Source organism: Ornithodoros turicata, chromosome 1 (assembly GCF_037126465.1).
Source record: "Ornithodoros turicata isolate Travis chromosome 1, ASM3712646v1, whole genome shotgun sequence".
NCBI lineage: Eukaryota > Metazoa > Arthropoda > Arachnida > Ixodida > Argasidae > Ornithodoros > Ornithodoros turicata.
Genome location: NC_088201.1, coordinates 156,431,986 through 156,453,062, shown reverse-complemented (window position 1 = coordinate 156,453,062; position 21,077 = coordinate 156,431,986). Strand labels below are relative to the sequence as shown.

Below are 21,077 nucleotides of genomic sequence, written 5' to 3'. Positions count from 1 at the left end.
TTCATTCCAAGTCGCGAAAGGTAGAGATGGACATATGGATAGGCTTGTTGCAAACGACGCTGGATGGCTAGTCGTGACTTGCCTACTGTCCAAAGTCCAACGTCATCGACATACACGGAGTGCTACTTTGCGAGGAACTATCGATTTTAGTCGCGTCCTGCCGGTACGACATTAAAGAGTGTAGGACTGTGCATGCTTCGTTGGGCTACGCCTTGATGAACAGGGACGGTATCATATGCGGTAACAGATATGACAACATATAGGCGAGGCGATATCACATGCGCGCTTACTGTGCAGGAAGTCCGATACAACGAGGCGCCGATGAGCACGAGCCTCTTGGACTGTAGAGACTATGTCGGGAAGTGGATCCATGGAGCTTCGGTGGCGACGAAATCCAGCCATTTCTTGAGTGAACGCACATTGTTTTTCGAGCCACCCGTCGAAGCGACGCAAAACCATTCTCTCCATCACTTTTCCCATACAGCTTGTCAGGCTCACAGGGCGAAGGAGGTTAGGACAGTTGCTTGTCTGGTTTGAGGATAGGAACAACTAATGTCTCCTTCCAGGTAGATGGTACGGATCCCTGTCGCCATGACGTATTAGAAACATAAAGAAGAGCTTGGAGTGACCGCTCGTCAAGGTTTCGCAGTGCGGCGTTGGTGATTCTTTTGGGTCCTGGGGACGGTCGCACATTCACAAATGGCAACGCAGTCTTCAGCTCGATTAAAGTAAAATCGCGGTCCAAAACCTCCGGTGGACGGTGCGAGTCTTGGTGAACTGCTGTTGTCAAGGTCCGGGCAAAAGTGTTATGTACCGCAGACGTTGGGGAAGCCGCCGTTGTGGTTAGGACGACGGAGAAATCTGTTGCTAACGTGGTTTCATCTACACCCTTAACGATAGTCAATGCCGGGAGAGGATTCTTTTGTGGTGGCGTATCCTTCAGAGCTCGAATTTTCCTCCAGACCTTTGTGGCCGGGTCAAACGGTGAAAGGCGTTGACAAAACTTACGCCAACGCTTCCGGTCCCCTTTCTTAAGTTCTCGTGTTACCTCAGCTTTTATCCGGCCACAATGTCAGGAAGCTGCCCAGTTCGGCGAGGCGTTCTCTCTGCTCGGCGACGTTATGCTCTAAGGTGGCTAACTGCTGGAGAATACTGACGTGATCTGTTGGCCTTTTAAACAGGACCACCGCGTACTGCATGGCGCAATGAATGCCTTGCGAGAGGGCCTCTGGGGACATACCGTTGTGCACAGATATGCGGAGGGCGGAACGAAAGAGTCTCCAATTCGTGAAAGAGATCAGTCAAGTAGTGGGTGACACAGGCAGTCTATCGTGCGAAATATAGAGGGGAAAGTGGTCACTACCTCGCGTGTCGACATCGGTAGCGCACGACAAGTGGCGAACTATGTCTGCTGAACACCACGAAAGATCCAGGACATCGAGTGACGTTGATGATCGCACGTAAGTTGGCTGTCGGTTGTGAAGTAGGCACATATGAGGAGTCTCCATTGCTTCCAACAACCTCCTTCCCCGTCCGTCCGTTCTACGGCTTCCCCAGGTCGTACGAAGAGCATTGAAGTCACCCAGTACGAGAGCTGGGGATTCCAGTGAATTGAATAAGCGTTCGAGGTCAGTCCACGGAACCTGTACAGCACGACGTAGAGAGATGCTGACGACTGTTAACAACATGTGCCCAAGGCGGCTCTTGCAGGTGACATAATCATAAGGGCGATTACAAACTGTCCCTATGGGTGCAGCCACGATGTCACTAAGAACGTATACCGCTGTTCTGCTCTCAGAGGATTGATGAGACCGATAGATTGTATAACCATTAACGGGATGCGCAGCATTCTTGCCATGGTCGCACACAGCTATGAAAGGGAACTTGTATTGATGGAGATGAGATTTAAAATGAGGGAGCTTGTTACGTAGGCTGCGAGGATTCCACTTCATCACGATGGCCTTTCTATACAATTCCATCATGCGGAGGTAAAGATAATGCCTCCAATGGCAGAAGCGCTTGAACCTTGGGAACTTGGGTTTGGCAGGGCTGGCGGGAACCTGTTGACCGGTAGGAAGTATCATACAGACGTTGGACCTCCCGAGGTCCGTGAATTCCTCCTTTCAAAGAGCCGGTGGCTCCAAAAAACCCTAAGCCTATAAATTTGGACTATATTCCGGAGCAACGGAAAAGCAACCAGAGCGAAAGAACGTATAGCGTGTATAGAAAATGACCAGGTGTCTGGAAAAGATCTTGCTGACGCTTTTAATAAGTACCTTACAAATATAAGAGGCACATCAACGTAGTTACGACACATTACAACCTAATTTAAATGCCTCGTCACTTTCCTTTTCTTTTCCGCAAATAGTAGAGGTAGTGATTGTCATTGTGATTTTTTTGGCGCAAAGGCGACGAAGGCCATAGAGCGCCAAAAACAGTGGGTATGCGAAGAAGTGAATATGAGAGTAAAATTAAAGTAAAAGTAAAATAATGACGTTAAAAAACAAACCATTGCGCATCATAAAAGAAGTAAAACTGAAATACCAAGAAGTACGAATTTTACAACTTACCAGTGAGGCCAGTATCCTGGAGGAAGTTAAAAACAGTATCAAACTGAACGAGCGGTTCATCAACCAATAAGAGGGCTGAGTGAAGAGGTGTGAAGTGCTTGTAAAACATGCTAAAATAACGTTGACGTTGACTTTCAATGAGATGACGTGAGATGATGACATGAACAACAGAGAGCTGCTCACCACAGTGTGTGCATTGAGGAGGCTTCCCTCCTCGAAATAAAAACCCATGAGTAACATAAGTGTGCCCTATTCTCAGTCTGCATCGCAGGGTCTCATGCATTCTGTTTCTCAGAGGATACCCGTGACTTTCAATGTACCTTTCGATAAGGTGGAGTAGTTTGTATAAACGAGTGATGATATGATGTTGTGCTGCAAAATGTAATTCAGTGCAACAATTATTCCGTAGACCTCGGTACTAAAAATGGTCATGTACTGGTTCAAACGAATTGCCCTGGTGCATCTCTCAATCACCATGGCATGATACACCTGTGTTGATTTTGGACCCATCTGTATAGAATCCTGTGTGCTCTCTCAAACTTTCTCTTAAATGTTCAAACTCCTGTTGTAAAACGACCATGTTGGTATTATTTTTGTTGTATCTTGCTAAGAAACTGTTAGACCTTGTGGGTGAGGTCCATCAAGGTTAACGTCTAGTGGTTTCTGATAGAAGACAGTTGAAAGGATAAAAGTGGTACTGTTCAACCTGTTGTGAGATACGCATAGAAAGAGGAGGAACAAGTGAGGCTTGTTCAAGAACAGCCGTTGAAAACGTGTGTCCCCAACACTCGAACGAGCAGCGTGCTGTGAGTAACTTCTCACCCTGAACGCATAAAGGATAGAAAGATAGGCTCGTCGTCTTTTCAATGGCCACTTGCTGCTTTCAACATATAAGCTTTCCACTGGCAAGGTGCGCAAAGCACCAAGAACCAACCGTAGTCCGTAATGATGTACAGTGTCTATGCGTTTTAAGACAGAAAACGTGCTGACCCATAAACAGTACGCCCGTAATCCAGCCTAGACCGGACCACAGCAGTGTACGCCCCGTGTAAAGTCTCTCGATATGCTACCCGAGATCTGTGAGACAAAACTTTCAGCAGATTTAATGATTTGGTGCATTTTACCTTAATGTAATGTAACGCGAGCTTCTTGTCAAAAGTAAGCCCCCAAAATTTGTATTCCGATTGTACAATAAGAGGTTGACCATTTATATTCAGAGATGGTTCCGGAAACAGCCCTCTTACCCGTGAAAAGGCACACAAACCGTTTTTTTTTCTGGTGAAAACATAAAACCATTCTTAACTGACCACCTAGTCAGTCTATTAATTGCAAGCTGCAGCTGTCTCTCGCACATGGCAAGATTTGACGTTGCAAAGGATATTTGCACATCGTCCACATAGACTGAATACGTGACCGACGGGGGTAGTGATTGTGTAACTGAAATCATCTTAAGAATGAACAGGGTATACTCATTTGGGAATCATATACTCAATGGGAACACCATTTTCCTGTATGGAAGGACGCGAGAATGTAGTTCCCAGTCGCAACTCTAAACATACTTCCCCGAAGGAAATCTAGAATACATTTGTAAAGCCGACCACGTATTCCGCAAAAGTGAAGGTCTCCTAAAATGCCGTACCGCCATGCCCTGTCATAGGCCTTCTTAAGGTCGAAGCATACAGACCCTATATGTGAAGAATACAGAGCATCGATGTGGCCTTTACAGCCCAGTGGCGTTACCGCTTGAGACAAGTTGACTCTCCCACCTGCTGCCACTGTAGTGCTCTTGAGGATCTGGAGCACATTCTTCTTCATTGCCCCCACTACCAACCTTCCCGAACCGCACTCTCTGAGTCTCTTACTCAACTGGACTCTCGCCCCTTCTCCCTATCGAAATTGCTTGGTCCCTGGCCCAATCCAGCCCAGCACGGCAGGGCTCTTCTGCTCCGCTTCTGTTTCGCTGGTACCCGCTGAAAATTTTAAGCCTCAAGCCAGACGTTATCACCTCCACCAGCGCCTTGGCGCCTTGCTGAATCCTGCGAACTGGGATTCGCGACGCGGTTCCCCCCTTCCGAGCATGGAGGGGGTTGAGCACCCCAGCTACAAATCCTCCACAGAGGGGGGAAGTAACATTGACAGCGACTCATCCGCAAGCTGCGGAACCGTGCTCCTTGGGAAGAGAAGTCTTCCTCCTTCCTCCTCGTGCGATGGTCCCGGTCTCCCATCTTCGGACGATGAGCCGCCCTTCCAGGAGGTCACAAAGCGTCCCCGCAAAGCTGCCCGCCGCAACACCGCACGAGCTTCCGCTCTAGAGGGCACAACGGTACTGTTTACTCCTACTGACCGCAACTCCAACCTCGCTCGTCTTAACCACCTAAAGATCTCCGTAGATGGGTAGAAATCCAGCGAACCGGTAGAGATGTAGGAAGGGAGTTGCCTCAGGACAGAAGCCGCCGATATTTCGAACAGAGACTGTTCTCCGAGTTCCTCACCTCCGAGTTTCCAGGGCGAATAAGGGAGATCCGCCCCAATTACTCGAAGAACATAATCGCAGTGGACGCTGTTTCACCCTCCGCAAAGCCATCACTCCTACAACTGGGGCGAATCTGCTCCGTCCCTGTGCGCGCTTATGAACCACGGCCATCGAACTCGTGCTACGGTGTGCTCCCAGGGATTGACCCCTCGCTTACGGACGAGCAAATACTGGGCGCCATCAAATCTGAACCTCCGGTCCTCGCGGCTCGACGAATCAGAAAGGATGGGGGAGCTGTGCGGCTCACTTTCCCTGGTTCTAAGCCGCCAAACCAAATCAGCCTTCACCTCCTCATGATGCAGGTTCAAAGCTACCTACCCCATGCAGTACAGTGCAACAACCGCTTTAGATATGGCCATGTGGCTGCGTGCTGCACCCGAAAGAGGACGTGCGCAACGTGCGGGACGTCTCACGACAACGCTGAGTGCCCCAATGAAGAACCGCTCTGCATAAACTGCAAGGGGCGTCATGTTGCCACGTCGGCAGATTGTCCGAAACTTAGGGAACAAAGACGCGTAGCCCGGGTGCGATCCCGCTCTACGAGCAGCTACAAAGAAGCCCTGGAAGTAGTCAGGAAGGCTGCACGCAAGAGGAAGCCAAAAAAGAAGCGTGCACCTGCCCCACCAACTATAACGGGTTCACGCCATCCGCCTACCAACAGCCCTGCCTCCGAGAAGCATCCCTCGTGGCCGGACAGCGACTACCCTCCGCTCCCGCCGTGCGAACCTCGAGCGGCCGCTTCAAAGCGCACAGCGGCTAAGCATCCTGCACCTGCCATGCCAAGCAACACCCAATCTCCGTCCCCTTCATCCCGTGCCGCCTTAGACCGCACACGCGGCGGTGACGTCGCATCGGTGATATTAAAACTGCTGTTCGCGGCACTTAAGGCCATAGTTACTGGGTGCCCTAACTGTACCGTTCTCCCAGATGTTCAATCGATCCTAGGCCTTGAAAACCTCATCGCCCCCATTCTCCTGGCGGATCAGAGTAGGAACTGAACTCATCCAGCCTCGACCTCACCGATCAGAGCATAACATCGGAACGACAACGCACTTTCAAGAGACAACGGTCTTCCAATGGAATGCGAGAAGCCTCTTGTCCAAAGTGTCCGACTTCCGTCAATTCACCTGGCGACACAAGTTTCCTATTATGTGTATATCGGAATGCGGAATTCCGGTAGAGTTTCGTTTATCGAACTACGTGACATTCACCTCCAGTCCCCGTGGCGGGCGATGCCGATCCGCGTTGTTTGTTCGGTCCGACATTCCAGCCATGAAGAAGGATATTATTACGGGCGGACAGGGCGAATACGTATGTTGCATCGTGCGCATGGCCGACCTTGTCATTACTGTGGTCTCACTTTACCTTCCTCCGGCGGTCGCTTACGATACTGGGGACCTGGCCGCAGTACTGGACACCGTCCCGCCTCCATATCTTCTTTGTGGTGACTTCAACGCCCACAATGTCATCTGGGGCAGCGCGCGCTCCGACACGCGAGGGGAGCGACTGGCAGCCCTGTTCGAGGAGCGAAACCTCTTCATCCTCAATGATGGCTCCCCTACGTTCCTGAAGACAACGTACCATTCCTCCTGCTTTGACCTCTCTGTTGTGTCAGCTCCTATTGCACATCGCTTCAGATGGCAGGTGGGCGCTGATACCCTAGGAAGTGATCATCTTCCTGTCCTGATCAGCATGCAAGGTTCGCGAGTACAAGCCCGCTCCCACACCGCTAAAAGAACGGATTGGCAATCCTACAGATGCATGCTCGAATCTTCACTTTTAGACTGGAGGCCCCAAAATGCCCGTGACTTCTGCGACGTGGTTGCTAACGCGGCGCGCGCTGCGACCCAGGTGCACCACATACCTGCCAAGTTCACGTCCGTCGACGCGGAGTATGAGAGGCTGCGCGCTATCCGCCGCCGCGCCGAGCGACGCGCCCGCCGCACACATCTCCCAGTCGACAAAAGTGAAGCGAGGCGGCTACAGAAGGTGATTCATAGGCATCGGTACAAGCTGACACGCGACCGTTGGAGAAGCTTCGCGACATCACTGTCTCCAAGAACACCCATGTCTCGAATTTGGTCGGTGCTCAAAGGGCTCGCCACTCCCGTTTTCCAAAGGCATCCTTTCCGCTCACTATCGCTTGCCACTGGGTGCCCTGAAGTCGAGGTTGCAGAGCAGTACTGTGCCCGCCTGACGTCGACACCTGCCGCTCCTCTCGCGTCTTCCCTTGACATCCCTGTAGCCCTTGAGTCCTCCGCAGATCCGTCATTGGATGCCCCATTTTCGCTTACCGAGCTCGAATCTGCTATAGGGCTCTCGCCTGCGCACACGTCGCCGGGTCCTGACGGAGTCACCTACAAAGCATTGCGGTATCTCCCGCTTTGTGGCCGCCAGCTCCTTCTGGGCCTCTTCAACGAAACTTGGCAGGCCAGCTCCATCCCGCCGCACTGGAAGTCCGCGATGATCGTGCCTATCCTTAAACCTGGCCAGTCCCCTCACAACATCGACTCTTTTCGGCCAATCGCACTTACAAGCTGCGCAGGGAAAGTCATGGAGCGGATGGTCCACTCTCGCCTGAACTGGTTCTTCGAAGCCTGGAACATCTTCCCTGAAGTCATGGCCGGCTTCCGTCAAGGCAGGTCGGCGATAGACAACGTAATCGACATTGTCTCTAGCGTACAACAAGCGCGATCGGAAGGCAAGCTCACAGCAGCGGTCTTCCTAGACGTCAAAAAAGCATATGACAGCGTGGTGCACAGCACTGTCATTGCGACGCTCCAAGAGGCTGGTATTGGGGGCCGCCCGCTCGCATGGATTCGGGACTTCCTCGTTGATCGTACCTTGTTTGTGCGCACCTCTCAAAGGGACACTGCACACTACAGAGTTCTGCGAGGTGTCCCGCAAGGGAGTGTGTTGAGCCCACTGCTGTTCAACGTCATCATGGCCGCTTTACCTGCTCAACTAAGTGAACATGTCAACATCACAATATACGCCGACGACCTCTGCATCTGGGCCTCCTCCACCCGTCGGGATGTAATCCAGCGTCGCTTGCAAGGTGCTTTGGACACTATCGTATCTTACCTCTCCGACCGTGGTCTTTCTATCTCACCTAGCAAGACTGTTGCCATGGCATTCACCCGCCGATCCTTCCGCAAATTCCCCCTCCGCGTTGACGGCCAACAGCTCGCCCTCGTACGTCATCACAAATACCTGGGCATAACCATTGACAGGGAGCTGACCTGGTCCAAGCACGTCAAGGCCCTGTCTACCGCGGCGACTACCATCGTGAACGTCCTCCGCCGCATCTCTGGTTCGTCCTGGGGCCCATCATACCCTGACCTTCGCCAGGTGCATACCTCACTCGTCCTAGGGCTCCTGCGTTACAGCTTACCGGTATTGCACGGTCTAAGTTCAACGACAGAGCGCGAACTTTTGAACATCCAGGCGCGAAGCCTTCGAGTGTGCCTTGGTGTCCCCAAAACGACCGACACCTTCCTGGTCTTGGCTGAGGCGAAGGAGACGCCAGCCCACGTCCTACGCGACATGGAGACCCTGCGCGCATGTGCGCGGTACCGCACACGACATGCTGCCCACTACCTACGGGACATTCACATACTGTATGAAAGGTCAGGTTTCGAGGCTGCTGTTTGCAGGCTGGCACAGTCTCTTCCGCCCCCTCCGTCGCGCCTGCTATACGCTCCACCATTGTGGACCCTCGAGCTGCCTCCGACGGACCTGCATATTCCCGACATGTCCCGCAAAAACGACACTCCTGTCCTCGCTGCACGCCAGTTTGCTCTTGACCATTTGAACTGTGTCCACGGTCAGCGTAAAGGAATTTTCACAGATGGCTCGGTTGTGTACGGCGCGTCGTCTGCAGCTTTCTACATACCTCACAGCGATACTACGCAGACTTTCAAGCTGCCGCATGAAACTTCATCCACCGAAGCGGAACTGACAGCCATCTATGAAGCGCTCAACGCCATATCCGGTTCACAGGCCGACTCGTGGTCCATCTTCACGGACAGCAAGTCAGCATTGGAGACCTTGGCATCGTACCGGTGCAGTGCTATTTGCGATCTCCGCACGCTTGTAATCGCCAGATACAACGAGCTCTTGGCTTCCGGCCACAGCGTACGGCTCCAGTGGGTACCCAGTCACGTCGGGTTGCCCGGAAATACCCGTGCCGACATTGCTGCGAAACGTGCCCATACCACGGCTGCCTTGAGTCTCAGCATCCCGCTTTCAATGTCTGCCTGCCTGCTCCAAATACGTCGCTTGCGCTCTCGCTGTGTCCAAGATTTCACAGAACGTGCCATATCGCCCAATACATTTCTGCACTCCATCGACCCAAAAATGCAATACGTCCCTCCCCCAAACATCACGAGGAGGGAGGCGTCCGTTATCCACCGTCTTCGGTTAAGCGTGGCTCGAACGCCAACACGGCTCTTTCAACTCAACACGCTTGACACCCCTACATGTGCAGCCTGCTCTACCGAGGGCACCACTTCCCACCTACTTCTCCACTGTCGCCTGTTCGCCACTCCCCGTGCCGCTCTGATGGAGCGGCTAGCTGCCCTAGGGCTCAGGGAGGTCACGCTGGCAACGCTACTGGGCCCTCTGCAACGCCCCATTCAGTGGCGCATCGGAAGGGAGCTCGTACGCTTCCTTACCGACACAGGGCTCGCGCTGAGCCTGTGACTGCGCCTCTTCTTTCGCTCTTTCCGATTTGTCTTTCTTTTTTCTTCTTTCTCTTTATTTTTCCTTTTCTCCCTTTTCCTTTTTGTAAGCGGGAATAGCAAGTCGGCTGCTGGAGCCAGGCTAACCTTTCCCCTCTTTCGTGTTTTTTGTTTTGTTTTGCAATAAACCTATATCCCCCCCCCCAGCCCAGCAACGATCTGCGCTCAAAACTCTTTTGACATTTCTGGACACCATCAGACTTCGATCGTTATTGTGAAGGGGCTCATTATTTTATTCCCCACATCCCCACCAGCAATGGGGTAGAGAATCGCCTGTGGCGATGAACCTCCCCACTCTTCCCCTCAATATGAAGTTGTTGTTGTTCGTACGAAGGCTTCACGGATGGTGGTCTCTAAGCGGACAAGATGATCAGTTGTCGAACACCCCCCTGGGAATCCACGTTGGTATTTTTCAAGGCACTTATTTTCTTCCAAGTCATATACAAGGCGGTTATTAATAATCCGTTCAAATGTCTTGCCTAAGCAGCTTGTGAGTGTTACAAGCCTGTAGCTTGAAGGATTGGAAACATCTTTCTACGGCTTCAGAAATGGAATAATGGTTGACATCTTCCAACTGGAAGGCAGATGTCCTTCCTGCCAAACTCTATTGAAAAAAAAATGGAGCAGTGTTTCTTGAGAGTTTCTGGACAAACGTTGAAGCATGGAATATGTGATGCGGTCGGACCGAGTTGCCGTCACTTTTGTTGTTGCCAAAACCCTTGATATTTCTATGATGGTGAAAGCCATATTATAAGGGAACCTGTCGCTACCTCCGCTTGGTATTACTGTTTTCTCTGCCTTTTCTTTTATGTGTGTGAATTCTCTTCAGTAGTGTGACGAGCTTGATATGTTCTGAAAGTCTTCACAGAGGGCATCTGCCTGTTCATTCATATTCTCACATAGTCTTCTATTTACTTGCAAAAGTGGGATTGAGAAACCAACATAGTCACCCCAGTTAAAAAAGTATCCCAGTGAGCCTCACCTAGTTTCCACCGTGGCGGCCGTGCTATAGGATGGCACTTGTTCTATCACGGAATTTGATGATAACCGGGAAGTGGTCAACTCCCCAAAGGATTTTGCTGAACTGTCCAGCTGAAACTCTGGAAGATGGATGGGCTGCACAGGGAAATAATTAGGATAATGAAAGGTCGAGGAAGCTGGTCACATAATACCTCCAACTCCCTCTGTTCTATTGCTGCTGAAGGGGGAAGGTACTAGGAACATACTGTAATGACCCTATGGAAGCTCACTTGGACGGCAACAGCCTCCAAGTTGGTGACGAGTGGAAGGTGTTTTGCAGGAATGGACTGTGGGAGGATCACAGCAACGCCCCCTGATGCGCGTGTGGCGTCTGCGCGGTCCTTCCTGAAGATGTTATGCATGCGAAAAGGATTACAATTGTGTTCCTGCAGGCATGTTTTCTGTAAGCAGAAGCACGACGCCCCATACTGAGTCATAACGTCGTTAATGTCCTCCAACTTTGACAAGAGACCTCTACAATTCCATTGCAGAATGCTCATTGTCAGAAATAACAGAATGACGCTAGGGGCACACCGTACCCTGTTGTTCCGTACCTGTTGTTCCGCACCTTTGTTTCCCCTGCCTCTGCCACTTGTCCTCTCACGTTTCTCGTTTGCTGGAGAGAAACTGCTTGGAAGACTCGATGACGACTTCTGCGACGCGCAGTTTCATGCGCAGTCGTCGTCATCGACTTCCACGTTTTGTGTATTTGTCTGGGAGGGACCCTTGGTAACCACATCCCAGACTGAAAGGGAGCCACCAGCCTCCGAAGAGGTTGCGGCTGCATTATAAGGGCTGGCTTTTAGGCCAGCCCGGAGCATCCACAGAGGACACTTGTGTCTCTCTGTTCTGGTTAGGGAGTGTGAAGTGGAGACCCAGGACTGTGGGTCTTCATAGGCGTAGCACGCCAATTTTCCCGGGGGAGGGGGGCGAGCCTGGCACTCGGGCGGGGACGGGAGGAGTCCAGCGGCGCCCGAGCCGGAAACGCAGTGACGACCATGTACAACGTGTAATATTTATTATGTGGTTGCCAAATTAACGGCTGGTACATGATGGCAGGTGCATACCGGCACATTGGATGGTAGGAAGCAGACACGAGTATCAGCGAACGACGACATGTCTTTAGAAGCCACGAAAAAATAGCATTCTTCGAGCCAACAATTTGAAACATGTTTTCCCTAGGAGTTGTTCGTTTGATAAACTCGTTTGCTACAGCGCTCAAGTCGACATCGCGAGCTAGCTCATTGTGGCAATGAAGCAAGGCAATATGATTTAACCGGCTTGTCCCATTGTGGAACGCAAGTAAGTTTTGAGCCTCCGTAGGGCACGAGAAGGACCTTTCTGATGTGCAAGACGTCACAGGAATGGTCAATACAATTCGAAGAAGTTGAACAACTTCTGGAAGTATCGTCCTCAGTGGTTCACCTTCCTTTCCTGAGAGCATCTATTTTACGTCCTGAAACGAAGTAAGGCTTACGGAACGCTGCTTTGCAATGTCCAACAGCATATCTCGATGAAGCTGAAGGCGACCTGCATCAAGATCTCCTTTATAGAATTCGCACAGATAAGCGCTGTCAGTTTCTCCCATCAAGAACTTTTTGACTTTCATCACGTGGTCCCACATTCCGGCAGGAAACCGAGTGCACAGAGACGCATGAACCGTGTCAATTACCATGTAGAACCTTTGTCGATAATAAGCTTCCGAGGATCTAAACTCGTGTGCTTGAGATCCTTCGTCGTAACGACGTGGTGCTTGTCGCTGCTTATCGGAAGGCTGGGGCTCCCAGTTTTGAGCTTCTCAGCCGTGGCTTTCACCGTGCTCCAAAAGCCAGGGAATTTGTCGCGGAGTTCAGCAACACATTCTTTAACGGCCTTCACTATTTGCTCTGCATGCCCAAACTGCAAGCTCTTCTTCTGCAGAGCAGAATTTGCGCTCTCCAATCTCTCGAACACCAGGATCATCAGCCTGAGCATGAAATATTAATCAAATTTTCCGAGCGCTTTTGCATAGCCACTGGCTCTTGCTCCTGTGTCATTCTTTTCATCCGATGACAGAGCGAAAAGGAACTGCACCAACTCAGAGTAGTTACTTGACACTGACCGCAGTGAGGATGCCTTTAGCGTCCACCGCGTTTTACAGAATTGTCTGAGGGCCGGTGTCCCTTCCTTCTGGAACTGTTCAAACCAGCTGAGGCGCTTTGGAGATGTTTTCACAAAATTTACCAAGTCGGCGAACAAGCTGACAAAGTCTCGACACACATCAATTTGCTTACACAAGTCTTGAAACACTAGGTTGAGAGTGTGCGCAAGGCAGTACACAAACATCGCTCTTGGTTGAATATCCTGAACTAGGGCTTGAAGTCCACCGCTTTTGCCGGACACATTTGCAGCCCCGTCGTAGCATTGTCCGCGGCAGTTCTCAATTTGAAAATCCAGTCGACACAACACGTCTTTCAGAATTGAGAAGAGGGTGCTTGCTCTCGTATCGGCCGTCACGTAAAATCCAATAAAGACTTCTTTCACTTCAAGACCCTCTTTGACATACCCGAGGCAAAAGGATATCTGCTCCTGCGTGCTAATATCAGAGGTCTCGTCAGCAATCACCGCGTAAAACAACGCGTCCTGCACTTCTCCGATTAGGGAACGGAGCATGCTGTGGGTAATGAGTTCAAGCATCTCATTTTGCAAGTCCGGCGAAATCCACTTACACTTACTTTTGTTGAGCCATGAACCGAGACCTGGCACATCCGCTTCCCGCAACGTAAGAAGCTGCCTCAAGTTACCTTCGTCCTCATCGTGACCGCGAAGTGAGAGCCCTTGACATGCCAGAAAGCGAACACACGACAGAACTGCCAACAGAGCTTGACGACTTTGCTTCATTTGGCTGAGCGTCGATTCAGAGAGCGCTGTCGCTACGTTAGCTCCTGTGCTTGCAGTTCTCAGCGCCGTGGAAGCTTCACGATGAAGCGCTGACTTCTCATGACTCCGGAATCGTTGAAGAGCTTTCTTCCAATTCTCGAAACCTTGTTCAACGAATGCAGCGTATGAGTCTTTGCCCCGCGATGTGCATGGAAGCGGGATTTTTTTGTCCCTGGCAGTGACGCAAATGGAACAGTACACCTTACCAATTTCAGCGTTGTAGGAAAGCCATCCGTAGGTGGATTCCCAACTCTTAAGGTAGCCCCTCCCGCCGCTGCCTTTGCTGGATGATGGCTCGTTCTTCTCATGACTTCTTCCAATGGTAAGTTTTTCAGATGGCGGGGATGGCCCGTCTCCTGCAATATCTGCTGAGCTTGCACCAGTGGACTTACCAGCAGCAAACTGGGTGTTCACGTCACTATCGAGTGGTGAAACACTGACGGTGTGTGGATCTTGCGAGCTGGCGGTTTCGGGCGCATCAGTAGACAATCTAGGCTTTCTAATGACATACTTATCCATTCTGCATGTCGTGTTGACGGACCCGTCTCCTAGAACAACGTGTCGAACAGAAATGGTCGTCGCGTCTGCAGGGCAGCGTCGCGCGAGCATGCAAGGTCACTAGCAGACGCGGCGCTTGCCTTCACTGTTTGCTCGCATGGCAGCGGCGGGGTGGCTCCCGGCTCTGGAACCTCAGAAGCGTTTAGGTTAAGCTCACGCCGTTGGCGAAGGAAAGGTGGAGGCTTCTTGAACTCACAGCCTGGGGGGGGGGGGGGCACGAGCCCCACTGCCCCCCCCCCCAGTTTTCTACGCTTATGTGGGTCTTCACAGACAGTCTGTGTGGTGCCACTCCCCTACGCACACCTCAGAAAACATTCCTTTCTTTTGTAAGTCCAGCTGTGCTTTTGCTGCCTTATATGTCATTTTTTGTTCGGTCCTGATTCTAAGTGTATCTTTTTCGTCTTTCCAGCGTGGGTATGGCCTCGGATATGCTGGATGGCTGCCTTAACAATTGACACAGTGAAATTCTTTGCTACATGACTCCGGTGGTCATTACCGGCACACTTTGGGCAAACTTGTTGTCCACGACACATCTGGGAGCTGTGGCCGAAACGTTGGCATTTAAAGCATCGTCCGGGGTTTGGAATGGATGGTCATACATGAGAGTTAATGTAGCCGGCCTTGATCTCGGATGGGAGTGTGTGCAACTGAAAAGAGAGTATTACATGCGTTTTTTGGACTTCCTTACCATCCCTTCTCATCACAATGCGCTTTGCACATACAACCCTTTGATTCTTCAATCCTTCCTCGACCTCCGCTTCAGAGCATGAAAAGAGTTCATCCTCGGAGATCACGCCTTTCACTATTTTTAAGGTGCGGTATGTTGTGACCGTGAGTTTGATGTCACAAACCTGTTTCACTGCTTGGAGTGCAGTGCTCTGTTGTTTTGTGCGGACTTCAACCTGAAGATCCCCAGTGTTTAAGTTTTTTAGCATTGTAAGACTTGCCCAGAAGTTTCTGAAGTTCCTTTGCTAGAAAAAATGGTGATACTTTCGCAAGAGGTCTGGATTAATTGTCAGATTTTATCACAAGTACTTTTGGGAACCAGGGTTCCGGGTTCAAACCTACGACATCAAGCCCCATTCTATCGGTGCGATGCCTTTTCAAGGGCCGATCACGATTTTTTGTGCTGGCTGAATCCATGAAGAGATGTATGTCATTCAGTGCAGTGGGGTGCCGCTCACCAGCGAGCCCAACCAGGGTAGCGTACGGTCTGCACGTTAACACTTCCCGTACACAATACCCAAGTGCAGCTTCAACGAAATATTGAAAGAACTGCCCAAGCTTGACCATTGCCGCGAAAGAAGGTGAATAAGAAAAACAGAGGAGGGGGAGGAGATGAAAAGACAAAGTAAGGAAAAACGAGATGGCGACTTGCTGAATAGTCCTGACCGGGCCTTCCAGGACCACGTGTCTATGGGAAGCAGGGGCCAAAGTGGTGTATTGCTTTCCAAGAGGGGCACGAAAGGGTCCAAAACAACCTTTGGGTCCACTCAACCAGCAGGATCCTCCTTTCCCCAGACACGGGACAGCCACGCACAGCTATACGCGGGGTCTCCCTCCTGTGGCGACCCAGCCGTGAGTGCAGGAGAGGGCTACTGCGGCTGCTACCCGGCAATGGGGGCGCCACTTTCCCGACGCCTGAGAAGTAGTCATTTACTGTTATTTAGTTATTTATTTTCACATCGAGGATGTATGAATGCACATCCCGGCCCGCTCCCAGATTGCTACGCCACCTTATTTAAAAAGCAGCTGACCAGCGATATTGTTATCACTGTACTTTAGATGATGGGCAGGAACACCGAAGCGTCATTTCATATAATTGCCTGGCTGTTGTACGCCGTCTCTGTCTATTCATCACGTAACATCTCAGTTTCCGTTCTCTAGGCCACTTTTAGATAATTTGAAACGTTAGGCTCTTTCGAACCACAACACGCCTGAAACTTATTGAACGGAACAGTAACCTTTATCAGTAGTCCTTACCAGAGCTGAGGTAGCTCGTTACTGTGACTAAGCTACTTCGTGCGGTAACTTTTAACTTAACTCGTTGCTTTTGAGCTCCAGTAACTTCCTGGGGAACTCGTTCCTCGTTTTGGTAGTGTGTCAAGTAACCTGTGGTAAGTTCCTTTCGTTCGATTCTGGTATACAAATATCGCAATCTGCACCCACCCTCTCAATGAGACGACAGCCACGTGCGTTTGGCTCCGCTTCCCTGTGGCTGCACGTTACAAATTTAATGCCGCCTAGTAAGCAGCGAGCTTTTGAAAGGCTGAAGTACCTTTATTTAAACTCCTGGTTATACTGTAATTTGGCGGGGCATTCTCCACCACGAAGTGGGCACTTTCTGAGCATTGTGCCCTTCAGCCCGCACATAGACGTGCTTCAATCTTATTTTTCCTACGCACAATCTGTTTCTGGAATTCATTATTCCCTTTCGCCACATTGCCACCAGCAAAGGGGCAGATTATCGTCCATGGCGATGAAACTTCCCAATCATCATCATTGAATAAAGTTGTTGCTGCTGGAATTCGGTTCCTTGTGCTAACAGGACTATTCACACGAATGATTTTCGTTGCCATGCAAGACTGCTCCTGACATAGACTTAAAGTAGAACAGAAGTAAATTTTAACACACTGTTCTCTTTCTTTAAAACTGTTAAGAAGGCCAGCAAAGTGCACCATGAGAAGTAATTCACCCCACAGTGTTATAATTATCGCAGCAATTGAATTTAAAGTGCGCCGCGCAATAACAGCCTGTGTCCTTGCACTGACTCTACACAGTCCGCGCTCGCTGATTGGTTTAGAGTATCACCTGCTAGTCAGCTGTTCATGGCTCTTAGGACTCCAGTTTCTGGACAATGCATCAACATCTATCAACAAGCATTCCCTCTTCACCAACCTCGAACAAAGGACACACACATCCCTAGGACGCCTGGCTAGTGCCACCAGCTCTCTAGCCAACAGGGGGGCTCTTCCTCGGCTCCCAGCTAGTCCACCTACGCCGCCGTGGCGCGAGTTCGTGCCCGCAACAACGCTTTACAACCCGGGTCTACAGAAGAAGAGTGAGTCCAGCCCCCTGGTGGCCAGGATGGCTGCTGAGAACCTGATAAGCGACGTCTATCACACACATACTCTGATGTTCACGGATGGCTCCATTGACCACCGTTCCGAGAGCGTTACCAGCGCGTACTACATCCCGTCAATGAACATGGCCTGGCAAGTGAAATCAGTTCGTTACCCAATCTCATCTACGACGGCCGAACTCCTGGCCTCGTTACACGCAGCTGCTGCGGTTCAAGTCACCGGAATAACTAAGGCCGTTTTGCTTACGGAACTCCAGAAGTGCCCTCAACAACGTGATGAACCCCATGTGTGGTAGCATCCTAGCCCGATATATAAGGAGGTCGTGTGTCCAGCATAGGCTAACTGGAGGTCAGCTTACACTCCAATGGATCCCGTCTCATGGCGGCATCAGAGGCAACGAACGAGTGGACGAGCTAGCATCCTCAGCACACCACAGCTTCAGCCCATCCTTACCAGTCCCGGCCGACACTGACAGGCACATGGTCGTCAAACAGCTAGTTGAGGTGCGTCATCCTGGCATACAGGACATCATGCAGAATCACCGACCCTATCTTCCCACGAAAAACCTTCCCTGTGGTATGCAGTCAATGCTCCATCGATTACGCATGGGATCTGCGTTCACGAACTCGCAATTGTTCACGATCGGCTCCAGGGAGGACTCCAGTTGCGGACACTGTAATCATCCGGACACTATCGCACATATCCTGACAGAATGCCGTGCATACCATACTATGCGGGAATCTCATCTTCCCCACGCCAGGCCTGGCATACTGACGGACGTCCTCTTCCCCGAAGTTTCTTGTGCAGAACGACTTTCAAAAACTCGCGGCCTCGTGCGCTTTCTTCAAGAAACGGGCCTAGCGGAAAGACCACTATAGTGCACTATAGTGCTACAGTGTGCCTCCGTCCCATCAGTATCGGTCATCCTGCCCTATGCATCACTTTGAAGTCCTCAACTCCCCTCTCCCACTTTCCTTTCTTTTTTCTCTTCTTTTTTTTTTATTTTGCTATAGTCGTGATGATGCCCACTTGAGTGCGACCAACAACGGCAAGCTCCCTCGACACCCCCTCATGGCTCTTAAGAAGAATTGCACACAGCGTATACGATGCGGGACAAGAAATTCATCCTAGCCCACGGTCACCCTTTCAATTGCTAATCTCCCCCAAGGGAAAAGTTTAATGACTAGAAAAGAAAAAAGCCCTCACGGGCAAAACAATGACGCGCTGACCTCGATTGACCGCGCAGAAGCTGTGATGTCATACTTCGTCCCTCTCCTAACTCGTTACGCCCTGGGGGCGAGTCGAGAGTGAATAAGCTCGCCTGTGTTTGTGTAATTTTTTTTTTTTTGGGGGGGGGAGGGGGGAACTGCATGTGTCTAAATATTTTGTTCGGCTCGACGAACTGACGCATATACTTTCATCAGGCATCTTCAACTGTAAATATTTTGAACAGCCCTCTGTACTTCTTTACCAAGGCTTCAGTGTGCATGTATGTATGTTTTGGCCGTAAATTTGGGGACTCAGTTGACGTTCATCATAGGGACGAGCTGTGTTTTGGTAATCACAGCCTGTATTGTATCCCAAGACGAAAACTTGGCGTGGTTCTACGAATGCGCGTAGAAGACAACTTGTCGCATCGAACTGTTTATGTTCATGTCATAGGTTTATTAAACATATTCTGACCAGAATACAACTGGTACCCCTGTCACACGGGGAAACTGAATGCCATTCCCAACGAACGACATTCGTATGAATGTCATTCGCAAAGGCTATGCGTAGCTACACGGCAAAGAGAAATGACATTCCGTGCTGATGACAATGGCGATTCGTGAAATAGTTGGACAGCTTCATACGACTGTGCATGCACTCAATCTTTATATACTTTTGCGTGCTTCTGAAAACTGCGTTCAACATCGCGCTTTCGAACCTGCGCTTTGTTTTGAGTCCGTGCTTTGCATGTCGTACAAGGCCGAAGCTATGTCGAGTACGCATCTGGACGGAGGAGGTAACCAAACAAGATGGCTGGTCGCGCCGAGAACGATTTTGCGGCCGGCGATGAACAATGCCACGCGCAACAGCTGATACGGATGGAACTGCAGTGGCTGTAGGCGAAACTCCTGCCATGATGTCTGCCATAGCGCTGAGCATGGCGTCCGTGTTAACAGCGGACGAGAGTAGTTGGGTAGTATCGTGTCAACGTTACTTTACATAGAATGTCTGCTTTCCTCATCTCAGATGCACAATTTTTACAAAAAACTATATAATAATAGACCGCAATCCTCCTGCAAAGGATGTTCCGCTCCGATATCATAATGTTAGGAAGTAACAGGAAAACAATAATGCCACAACTGTCATTGATGCACATGAAAACGTCCTCTCTGACCGCTTCTCTCGAATATGATTTTCGCCACACTCGCAGGTCACGTGATATTTGTGTCAAGGCGTTACAGCTGTCACTTGGGCATCACGGGAGCCACGATGTTGATGCAGATCGCGCTACTTCTAGCTTGCCTCTTCACTTGGGAATGTGTTAGAAACCAGAACGATCAGATTGCCTGGAATGTGAGTAACGAGACCTGTTTTTGTGCGCAAGTAACGGCTCAACTGACAACTTCGGGACATTACTATGTTAGTACGAATAGCAAAGACTTTATTTTCATGGCGAAATCGATCAGATAACAGTAGTGGGGAGTCGGCAGGCTTCACCGACTCAAAAGCTATTTTAAATAAATTTTCGCACACGAGGCTAACGTTTACAAAGAAACTGGCATCTCCTATAGCAATGAGGCTTTTGGATTTGCAGTTGTTTCTATGTATCCACATAATGTTTGTTGGCACGACTCTCCCCGAACCAAAAAGTGTCTCCCACATTTTGAGGCATGGCATTCGAAGCTTCTTAAGCGGGAGTTTTCTGTCTTATGTATCGGCAATGCTCTAAAGAAAAGTTGTTCGTATTTAATTCAGTCGAGTTTCGAGCGGATGACGCTTGAGGGTGCTGGGTTTGCAGAACCTGTGTTGATAGCGGTTGACGTGACGAGGGGGATATATTTAATAAGGAAAGAGAAAGGAGATGTCCGAGACGAGGCTCAAGCGCTTAACTAAGGTATTAGAAAGGGATGTAGATTGTGATGGGTTGGAGCGAGGCAGATTGGAAGTCATTCCTTATCACCATAAGCTTTCTTGTGTCATCAAGGAAGTGGCCAACAGGAATGGGGCACAAGTTCTGCTCTCTGTCCTGTAGTATTCTAGATGTTCCGTGAACAGCAACCTGTACCCAGACTATAAGTTAGCAACAGTGTATTTACAGGTTCACTCTGAATGAAGATGGCATATGAACACATCTCAGACTACGCTGATACACTACATGCACCTTGTAAGTTGTTGGGGTTATGCGTCCAGGCAACCAGAGGTGCAGAAATGTTGAGCATGTCAAACACATGTTCTACCGTACACCCTTACCATGTGGAAAGCTTACATTGATCAGAGCGGACACTGTGTAAATGTCAGGCTCGAAGAACATGAATATTCTATCAGGTCTGGTGGCAGTACTAACTTACCTTTGCATTGTAAGGCATGCGGTTCCTATCCATCGTTCGATTGTGTGCCGGTCATCGGGAGGAGCACGTCTAAGGGTCAACGTGAGTTGATGGAA

The 21,077-nt window shown here is 50.2% G+C and overlaps 1 protein-coding gene across 2 annotated transcripts in view; it reads left to right on the top strand.

Moving 5' to 3' along the window:
- LOC135371503 (uncharacterized) overlaps positions 1–21,077 on the top strand; it is a 64,447-nt gene that overhangs the window by 5,558 nt on the left and 37,812 nt on the right. For both annotated transcript variants that reach the window (XM_064605529.1, XM_064605528.1), the window contains exon 2: positions 19,845–19,987. In XM_064605529.1, the coding sequence (XP_064461599.1) occupies positions 19,845–19,987 (143 nt within the window). The remainder of the gene's footprint in view (positions 1–19,844; positions 19,988–21,077) is intronic.